At 34.4% G+C, this 11,400-nt stretch overlaps 1 protein-coding gene across 1 annotated transcript; it reads right to left on the reverse strand.

Annotated features, from left to right (window-relative positions):
* Window positions 1-6,796: 6,796 nt before the first annotated feature.
* On the reverse strand, window positions 6,797-10,984 carry LOC111881129 (T-complex protein 1 subunit eta). The gene is made up of 14 exons (XM_023877523.3): window positions 10,820-10,984; window positions 10,444-10,704; window positions 9,347-9,472; window positions 9,047-9,250; window positions 8,788-8,957; window positions 8,585-8,720; window positions 8,403-8,519; window positions 8,207-8,326; window positions 8,016-8,114; window positions 7,813-7,902; window positions 7,647-7,734; window positions 7,469-7,557; window positions 7,289-7,363; window positions 6,797-7,108 (listed from the first exon to the last, which is right to left on the reverse strand). Exons 1-14 carry the CDS (start codon window positions 10,832-10,834, stop codon window positions 7,013-7,015), a joined length of 1,686 nt encoding a protein of 561 aa, XP_023733291.1. The 5' UTR covers window positions 10,835-10,984; the 3' UTR covers window positions 6,797-7,012.
* Between the last annotated feature and the right edge of the window lie 416 nt (window positions 10,985-11,400).

The raw sequence follows: 11,400 nt of genomic DNA on the forward strand, positions 1-11,400 counted from the left end.
CCGGTTCGGTTTATTAGAAACCGGTTCAGCAAAAACCGGTTCAGAAAACCGGTCCAAAACCGGTTCGACGCAAATAAGCTTTTCTAATTTATTTTTTTTTGTTTTTGGGCTAATAAGTGTAAAATAGGAATGTTTTTTTTTGTTTAGAGTATAAAGCACTAGATTGTCTTAAACCAAAAAAAAAAATTGGCTTCACAGTAGGTGGTTTGGGGGATTGGGAAGGCAAAGGCTTATAAGCCTTACATATATACAATACACATACACGTCCATATGGACCATGTCCAAAAGGTTTGGTTTTTTTTTTTTTTTTTTTCTTTCTTGCTTAATAATATACATATCTTTTCATGTATTAACTTTTATTTTGGTTTTGAATTTTATGTTTGTGTGTATGTAGAAAAACATAATGTATGTAAAAAATTGTTCAACTTGAATCAACACATTTTTTGGAGCAATTTTCAACCTTTTTTTCATTTTTTTTGTTTTTTTTTATATTGGAAATACATAATACAACTTCAAACATAAAAACACAAAACATCCAAATTGTCAAACTAATACATCTTCAAACATAAAAACACAAAACATCCAAATTTTTTTTGTTTTTGTTTTTTTATTCGTCATCCGCCATGTCGTTGCGTAATCCTCTCTCATACTCGATCTCTTCTAGGGTGAGTGGCACCGACATTCCCATCGTTACTTCTTCCTCATGTACTCGTGCTTCGGCATGCAACGATGTGCCTTCTAGTACTTCAATGTCTTGTATCCTTTCCACGCCATCAAGGTAGCATTTCAAGCAAATGCACACTTCCACCGACAAAGGGGTTAGTTTTGTTCTTCTTGGTGATATTACCCTGCCACTAACAGAAAAAGCCGATTCCGAAGCTACCGTAGAAGCTTGGGAGCTTAGTAGATCACGGGCCATAGCGGCTAGAATCGGAAATTGGGTTTCCTTTCCTTTCCACCAAGCCAAGATATCAAAAATTTCAAACTCTTGAATACTCATTTGAGACAAGAAATCGTAACAAATATTTTCAATTAAAGTCTCAACCCCCCCCCCCCCCCCCCCCCCCCCCCCAACATTTAGAGTCGGATTCAAAGCGGCGGAACAAGTAATAATGGGAGGCATTTCTTGAAAATATTTTTTTAACTTTGCTTTCATCGGTTTCATCATATTAGCAAACATTGTGCTCCTCATTTCAAACTCATTTATTTTCGCACACATTAAAAAAATTTGGTTTAAAACTAAATAACTTGTAGGATAATAAACACCCGATAAAAAAGTAGTTGCTTTTTTAAAAACATCAAGCATGTCCGTAACAAGTTTGATAGTATCCCAACTTGATTCCAGATAAGCCGTAACCTTATTACGGTCCGCAAGGTTGTCATGGAACATTTTTAAAGTATCTTTTTGACGTAAGGCACATTCAAACATTTTGCAAGTGGAGTTCCATTGGGTATTATTTTCCCAATTCTGACCTAAAAAGAGGGCATTCGCATCGACACAAAATTGCATATAATTATGATATCGAGCGTTACTAGAACTAAAAATATCTTTTAGCATGTCTTTGAAACCATCTTTTATAGTTTCAATGCTAGTTAGTCCATCTTGCACAACCAAATTAATGATATGTGCAACACATCGACTATGAAAAAAAACACCATCGCAAATTGGTTTATATTTTCGTTTTAGTTGTCCAACCGCGACGGTGTTGTTTGCAGCATTATCAAAAGAAATAGAAAAAATCTTTCCTTCAAGTTTATAAGTTTTGATCACACAATCTAAAATTTTAAATAAATTTCTACCGGTGTGCGAGTACTCAAACAATTCAAACGTAATCGTACGCTTCATCATTACCCAATTAGTTGGATTATGTGACAACCCAAATTTATTGCCGTTACAAATCCCGTCTGCACTAACGGAATTCGTCGTTATATTTATTGTTTTCCGTGATGTTTGGAGTCGTCAATAAACAAATATCTAGTTATTTATATGTCCTGACATTATCATAAGTAATTATAACTTGTAAGTGTTAACCCCGTTTAACTAAATAGAGTTATATTACTTTTCAACCATTTCACCCGGGTAAAAAGTTTTGACCCCGTTAAACTTTAACATCGGGTAGCCATGTACCGGGTGCAATACCCGAGACATATATAAGCAAATGAACACCACTTTTAAGCCCTTTTACCACTCATTCACTCTCTCTCACTACTTTCTCTCTCTAGACCCGAACCCGACTCCAAAACCGCGAATTCCGGCTTCCAAACGTAAGGGTTTCTTCACTATCTTGCTCTAATCATAGTCCATATCATTTAGAGGCCAAAAATCAAAGGATTTAGTAGATTAAAGGGAGTTTACGGCCTAGGAAGCCCCTTAGGCCGTAAACACCCAAAACTTGGCCAAATAACACATTTTTCTTTCCCATAAGCTTGTACAATAATTAGGGATATAGCCTAGATGAGTTGGGACATGAAAACATAAGCTTTTATGATCTAAAAAGGAGTTTACGGCCCAAGCTTGTGCTTAGGCCGTAAACACCAAATTTCTATGCCATATTTCCCCAAAAACTCATCTAAGGCATGTGGGAATTTAATTATGACCTAGAGAAATGTTTAAAACCATTAAACAACACCATTTAGAGACAAAAAGAGGAGTTTACGGCCAAGTCTGAGCTTGGGCCGTAAACACCCAATAATTATGCCAAAATGTCCCCAAAACTCCACCTAAGGTCTTCAAAAATTTATCTAAGGTGTAGGGAAGTGTTTAGGACCATTTAAACATCCATTTTGAGGGATTAAATGGAGTTTACGGCCCAAGAACAAGCCTGGACCGTAAACTCCCCAAAATGTCACAAAATGAGGGTTTAAACCCTCCAAATTAGTCCAAGACACTTGCTAGTAAATTAGGGAAGTGAAATAAGGCCTTAACTTGTAATTTTGGAGGAATACATGAGTTTACGGCCAAGCCTAGGGGGCTTACGGCCGTAAACTCCCAAGGAGTGGCCTTTGGGTCGTAAACTCCAAGGGAGTGAACTCATGGACTCCCCCGCAAACCCCTCTTGGCATTGTACCACTCCCGGGAACCCCTTCTAGGCCCTAAAACATCAATGCTAGAATGCCCAAATACTTTAATGAAAAGCATAAAATGATTAATTTATTGTAAAATACATATTTCATATGACATTAGGGGCCTAAAAGGTGCACAAGTCGTTATTTGGTACAAAACGCTCAATCGACACTTTTACCCGATTTACCCGATTCACCCGATTTACGCGATTTCAGGTGAGTTCATACCCCTTTAATGAACCTTTCAAATGTTTTATATGTTTTAAGGGGGGTACAAGTCAATTATACATGTTTATGGAAATTCATACAAGTCATTTATTCATGTTACGGAAATTAATCACATGTGATTCACTATCCGTAGTTCAAATCACATGTGATTTACCACTATGCTTTATAAAAAGGATTTTCGTTTTCAAAACCATTTCGGATAAAAGATCAATTTTCTAAATATTCCCTTTTGACAAGATTTTTATTAAATAAATTCCTTATAAAATGTAACCACACCAATATATTTATATAAATAAGGCTTGAAGGACTTAGGACCGATAGCTCGCCTTATTTCCTGTTCTTGTTTGATTGTGGGCTTAGGGTAGTTGTTATCCGTCCGACTGTCGTTGATTTCTTAGTTATATATCATATATATTAGTGTTGGATACGAGTATTTTCAATTCATTCGATGTTTAAACCACTAAATTGACAAGAATCATACGCACTAAGTTAACTATAATAGGTATAGTTAAGGCCACTATTACTCGCTAAAGCTACTACTCTACACACTATAATACACTCTATAATGATACTATATACTAATACGAGAACATATTACGAGTATACAAAAGACTACTACGCTATAATACAATAGAAAGCACTAATCAAGAGATAACACACTAACCCACTACGAGATACTCTATTCGCTACGCACTACGCCCAGAGTCTTCTGGCAGGAAGACGACGCTATATGTATAGATCTATACGGGGCAGACGCTATTACATCCCGACTGTTAACCTCAGTCCGAGCCGTACAGGTCCATGGATGCCACTACTTCACTACATTGTACATGACCGGGAAGGTCATGGGGTCCTCTATTACTCACACTAACGGTAACATACAAGAAATACACTATCACCACACTAAACTACTAACTAAGAGTTAAGTTAAAATCCTGAAGTAATCAAGTATCTAATATTATAGAAAGTTTGCACCACTATTATTGATTTCAGGCATAACCTACCATATTGCATTACTTATTGGGAACCCACTATTATACTGTTACAATGAATGTTTTCTTCAATGATGAAAATTACATGTTTCCTAAAGGTTTTCACTTACAAAGTATTTCTGGAAAATATAGGATTTTCTAGGTTTTTCTACTACTTATGAATGTAAATTACAACTTTTCATACTATCGGTTCTAATGCTTTTTATACAAAAACTCACACTAAACTCTTATGAACTCACCAGCTTTATGCTGATATTCGTTTTCAAACCAACTTGTATCCTCAGGTCAAAGATAGACAGGCATAGGCGTGGCATTTTGGAGAAGGTGGAGCATACAAGATCCATCTCTTATTTTTGTAATACTTTTGGTGATTGTTAAACATTATAAAACACACTTGTAATTAAACTCACTATGTAATGCAATGGTTGTATGTTTCTTGTTTTTACTATTATGCAATTGTGATGATACTGTACATGACGTCCTCCACCCCGAAACGTATTCCGCCGTTATCGGTTTTGGGGTGTGACAGATTAATCCAATGAGCGGTAACACAAAGGTACGCATCTGAACCGTGAGGAGCCGTCCAAACATCATAAGTTAAATTCACACCGGTTTCTAAAGATTGAAATCCTCAAATCAATTCATTTTTTGCAAGTTTCCACATTTCAATACAATCACGTCTAATAGAAGTACGACTCACATGGCAATATCGTGGTTGGAGAGTATCTTGGATGAGTGAAGTCAATCGTTTGTTGTCGAAGTGGTCAAAAGGCAAACATTCTTAAATCACGAACTTCGCCATCCTATCCCGAACTTTACTCAAATCGTAACTCCACAATGTTGCATCATTCGCCATTGTTGTTTGATTATGTCCCGGCCCAAATTTCACCGCGGGGCATCTTTTGGTCATATGAGTTTTGAATGTCGAATTCCCTTCTTCATTAAAAAAAGCACCACATTTCTTGCATCGCGCTCTTTTTGTACCGTTCGACATTACACACAAATCATAGTTGCACCAAATAGTCGGATTTCTATTTGTTTCTTTGATGCTAACAACGGTAGGATTGTTTGATGAATCTCCAACACCAATGGAAGCCGAATCCATTGTTTGAATTTAGATGGTTTTTTGAACTAAGAGAGGTTTTTTGAGGAATGGTTAAGGTAAAGTGGAGACCTAAACATCTAATACATATATATACTATAAGGAATGGTTAATATGGTCAAAAAGAGCCAAAATCGGGTCCTTAACAGCCTCAAACGGCTATATAGCCGTTAGGAAAAGACAAAAAAAACGGTAACATTCGAAAACCGGTTCAAAACCGGTTTGGAAAACCGGATCATCACCGGTTCAGCAAACCGAATAAAAAAAAAACCGGTTCCAAACCGGTCTCAAAGCGAAAATGGGCGAATTAGTCGGATTGGTCGGATCGGTTCACATGCGGTTCGGTTCTTGAGTGAACCGATTCAGGCCTAAACCGGTTTTTTGCACACGCCTAATGACAACACATTTACAAGGTCTAAACTTTAACCTGTTAACCTGAAACCTGACACGAAAATCAACAGGTTAACATGACATAACATGATAATTAAACATGTTAAGTTATGGTCAAACCATATCAATCCGTTTAATGTCTTGACAGGAAACATGTTTGTCAAGATCTAACCGCAACCTATTTAAATATTACACATGGATCATATATATATATATATATATATATATATATATATATATATATATATATATATATATATATATATATATATATATATATATATATATATATATATATATATATATATATATATATATATATATATCTCCAGATTTACATATGTGAAAAATCATACTAAAATAATGTTTTTCCAATATCTACAAACTTAATTACTTTGTATAAACGTTTTTTTGTTATTAATATTGATTTGGGAATGCAGTTTTGTGATTGTTAGTCAAAGTCCATGTGTAACTACAAAACTAAACTTGGTACCTTTAAATATTGATTATAAAAATTGGTCTTTATGAGTAATTGGTTCGTTTTAAATACTATAATTTTCAAACGCATTTTAACAGGAAATATTTTAAAAACAAGAACGAAAAATATACTATCAAAAAAACATGAATAAAGCACATCCTACGGACATGTATGTATCTTTCGAATCTTAAAATAAATGTCAAAACAATCATCTGTAAAATATTTTTATTATAAAAAGGAAGTGTCGCCTATATCGTTCTGTAGATTTGTCTTTATTAAGAAATATTGAGCATTGAATTGTATGCACTAAAAGACTTCTCAAAAGTGTGGAGACGAAGAGACTTGAATCAGAAGTAAGGTCATTGTCACTCCGATAATCGTTCTTGCAAAAACTCAATTCAAAGATCCATTTTTGATATCGGAATATAGTAATTGCTTTAAACTGTGAGCAAAGCAAAAACTAATAGCACCTGAGTTTTTTCTTTTTTTTTTCAAAGATCCAACACACTAATCGAAGCTCTACAAAAGCAAGCAAACAAAAGATACTCAAAACTTAAAAATAATCCTATTCAACCCAACCCCAAGCAGCTACAAAACACAAGTTCCATCCGTACAGAATTAATACACCAACAAAAAAAAAAAAAACAGCAAACAAAATTCGAAAATGTTTAACGTCTTTTCGGTCAAAACCCAAAATTACTTTCATACCCTTCTTCCTTAGCTCAAGCTTGTTTGTATCCCTAATAAAAATGATTTCATTTAACGTCTTCGCATCCCTCTTCCACGTCCGCCACGCATGCCACCACCACCACGGCCTCTCCCCATACCGGCGGCATCGCTTTGTGCACTCTCCGACTACAATTCAAACCAATCATTATTATTATTATTAACAAACAATTATAACCGTTTTTTGCTTTAAGGTTGTGTAGGGTTATTTCTGACAAGGTAAGAAGGGCATCAACGTCTTTTCAACTTAATGTAGAGAAATAATAAAATAAATAATTCATATAGAGAAAGTATTTAGTTATAGTTTACCTTTGGGTTCTTGACTGTCTCATCAACACTTAGTATAAGGCATGCTGCCTCAGTTGCAGCATTTATAGCATTTATCTGCAGTAATTAACAATCAAAGTAAGTTATTTTAGTTTTTTTTTTTTTTTTTTTTTTAAAAAAACAAGTCTTAAACAACATCAACAAAGAAACTATTTAGTTTACCTTTACAACTGCTGGCTCCCACACAAAGTTGGCAAAGGAATCTGAAATTCCACCTGTGTTAATATCCACTCCATAAAGAGCACCCTCACCTGTATATAATATAAATATAAATTACCAAAATAAAAACAAAAACCCCATTTTTCAAAATTTAATGCAAAAGAAAAAGAAAAAGACCAACCAGCAGCAAGTGCATGTTTCTGCCTGAGCTTGTTAAGCACATCAATTGCATCAAATCCAGCATTATCACAAAGTTGACGTGGGATAACCTGTTTATTAATTATTAATTATTATTATTATTATTATTATTATTATTAGATAAACAAACCATGATTTAAAAAACCTACCTCAAGTGCTTTAGCATAAGCATTTATAAATAGCTGGGACTTTCCAGCTATATTCCTTGCATGTTGCCACAGGTACCTGCTTATCTCCATCTGCAGTTTAAAAAATAAAAATAAAAAAAAAATTCAAATTATGACATCATCATAAACACTAACACTACTAGTAAATTATTTGATCACTTTCTTATTAAAAGACAATAAATTACATCGATTGCACCACCGCCAGCAACCACCGTGGAATTCTTCATGGCCCGCCTTACTATCATGATTGCATCATGTAAACTCCGTTCTGCTTCCTCAATAAACTATATTTTTTATTCAATTAAACTTTTAATATCAGAATCAAAATCCACTAAAAATTACAAAATCACTTTAGAAAAAAGATTAAAAAAAAAACCTGATCAGCTCCACCTCGAAGAACAATAGTGGCTGTCTGACCTAAAGGACATCCACTAAATATGTTGAATCGTTCGCTTCCAACTTGTTTTTCCTCAAAAATCTCACAAGATCCAAGAACCTTTTTTAAAAAATAAATGAAACATTTAAATAATAATAATAATAATAATATAAAGTAAAAGAGTCAAGAGGCTGACCTCATCGATAACATTGTTAACAGATGTCTGTACAGTAGCTCCAGTTGCAGCTGCAACTCTGTGCAGATCATCTTCAGCAACTCTTCCAGCACAGAAGATATCTCTGTCTGCAAAATACTGATATAACCAAAAAAAAATTAAAAACTGAATTTCATTTGTGGAAAAGTCAAAAGAGAGTCAACCTGTGTAGCCAGATCACCAATAGCAAGACGTGAAAGAACAATCTTGGCACCACTCTTGACACATTTATCCAACTTGTCATAAATGATATTCCATTCTGCATCAACTATAGACTGATATTGCAATGGATCTGAAAGCCTGTTCATAAAAACAAATGTCAAATCATAATGAAACTAAACAAATAAAATTAACCATTTATCCTCACCTTATCTCAGCATTCTCCTTTTCTGATTTTAGTTCCAGTTCAATGTTCAACAAAAGTATCTTTGGATTCAAAAACTTCTTGGGTTGTTGTTCAAATCCAGCATATGAAAAAGTCTTCTTAAATGCAACACCATTCACAAGAAATGAATCCCTCATTGTCCCACCTTGCACCTAAAAAAGAAAGCATAAATTATAGTTTAGTAGAAATTTTTTTTGCACATTTTTAAAGTTTAGTGTTGAGAATTTTTAAGAATTCACACCTTTTTTATTCCAATCATGTTCAACCTATCTTCATTTCCAATTGCAATAACAGCATCCACCACCATTTTTGCAAAAAAATCCTTCTCTCCTCCTATTAGTTTGGAAGAGAGTGTTGTAGCAGCACATTTAGCTAATAAGCTTCTTTTTTCATCTAAACTTTTTCCCTCTATGCTTACAGCTAACTCTTTGATCTTCTCAATTGCCTGTAACAGAAAGTTTCGATTCAAAAGACCTAAATCAGGAACAAATAAATACAATCATATGTAAGAATTAAGATACTATATAATAAAAAAAAATACCATAAAGGAAGCTGTTCGATAACTTCTTATCAGATTTTGAGGGTGGACCCCATCTTCAATGAATGGTTTTGCCTCCTTCAAGAACTCACCAGCAAGAAGAACTACTGTAGTGGTTCCATCACCAACCTTCATGCACATGAATAGAAATTATATTTCGAGTACAAAATCGGTATTCACAATCACAAGATTGTTGATTTTGAATAACAACATATATACATACAGTCACATAAGAAGAGCTAACACATAATATACAAGAAAGAAATCAAGTTCTTATAAGCACAAAGAATGATATGATAAAAACTTAAAATCCATACAAAAGTGATAGCCACTCTACATAATAAAAACCAACAAAACATAGCACTCTAGAAGAAATGAAATGATCAATCCCTCCTTATAAGTTACAATTACTAAGAAGATCAAACACCCGATTAAAGTAGGGTTTGATTCTCTACTTAACACAAACTTTACTCCATATGCAGTATTTATCGTGTGTTACTAATTTACTTGGTGCTTTCTACTAAAAAGCTCTAATCATACCAATACTTGAGTTCAAAAGCAACTCATTTGGCATACAAACTCAGGGATTACATGTGCAAACTTTCAAATCCTTGCAAGGTAATGCATTATCACTAAGATCAAGTTTTCTTTCTCCAATCAAGTGTTGAGCAATTGACTATACACTTGAGATATGATAGAAAAAATTTATTATGACAAGTTAAGGACTTAATGAGGAAAGACTCATTTCCCAGATGTTCTGTATTAAGCCTATTACTGGTGTCTAAACATATGCATTCAACACTCTTGATATATAATACCCTTGTAAGCAATTTTAAGGACTTAGTGAGGAAAGACTCATCCTTTTCAGTCCAAATATGTTTTTTCTACCCTACATTTGATATATAATACCCTTGTAAGCAATTTTAAGGTCAATTTGACCACCTACTTTCAACTAATCTGCCCTATAAGATGACTCCAAGTGGTAATCATTTTGTCCATTGCTAGAGCCAGGTTAAATATTCAATCACAAGATCTAAAGTACAACACCATTAAGATAACAATAACAGCTATATCGCCATGAGTGTTACTATAACTGTTACCTCAGAATCTTGTGACTTGGCTATATCAACAAGGATCTTAGCAGCGGGGTGAACGATGTCAAGAAGCTTCATGATGGTGGCGCCGTCGTTAGAAATAGTGGTGTTACCTTTATCATCGTGGATCAACTTATCCATACCTCTCGGACCTAGGGTTGTACGAACGACATCAGCCACCGCCATACACGCATTGATGTTGCTTATCAACTGCGGTTTCCCTTGCGAAGTGTCTGTACCTTCTTTAAGCAGTATGATCTGGGGTTGCTGTTTATTGTACGAAAATGAAAACAAAGTTACGCATTACATCAGTCATAACAGTAATAATAACATAAACCCTAGTACAAGGGGAAATGGGAATATGAAATGAGATGATGATTACCATCATAGATGCCATTGCGAGGGGATTTGCGGCGGAGAAGGGTGGAGGTAATACAGGAGGTGATGGCAAATGGTAATGGTGGCGCTAGGGTTTAGACTTGGTGTATTCAGCTTCCTTCCCACTGTTGTTTCGGTGTTTAGTTTGTTTTAGTACTGCGTCTCTTGGAACATTCTTCCGTGCGCTCGAACCCGGGCTGTTAGGATTCAATAAATTCTTTGATAATTTGTTATTTTTTGTTTAGTTATTTGTGAAAAATACATTACATTTAAATCCAACATCATTGGATTTATAAAAATGCTAATCACAAAAATACCAAAATAATAGAAGTGATATCATAAAATAAGAATCGTTTTAAGTATATATATTAAGATTAATGTTATTGTAACTTAGTCAAGTATTGCATGTGGTTTTAAATGGTCATTGCTAATGTTTCTTTTACAATATGGCTCCTTAAACTCTTAAATTAACTATGAAAAAGGTTTTAAAGAAAGGAAAATGATACTTTAGCACAACATTGTTTTGACTTCGTTTCGGGTTGGTCATTAAGGTTTATTTTTTACGCAATAGATCATTAATGTATT

Source organism: Lactuca sativa, chromosome 5 (genome assembly GCF_002870075.4).
Source record: "Lactuca sativa cultivar Salinas chromosome 5, Lsat_Salinas_v11, whole genome shotgun sequence".
Lineage (NCBI taxonomy): Eukaryota > Viridiplantae > Streptophyta > Magnoliopsida > Asterales > Asteraceae > Lactuca > Lactuca sativa.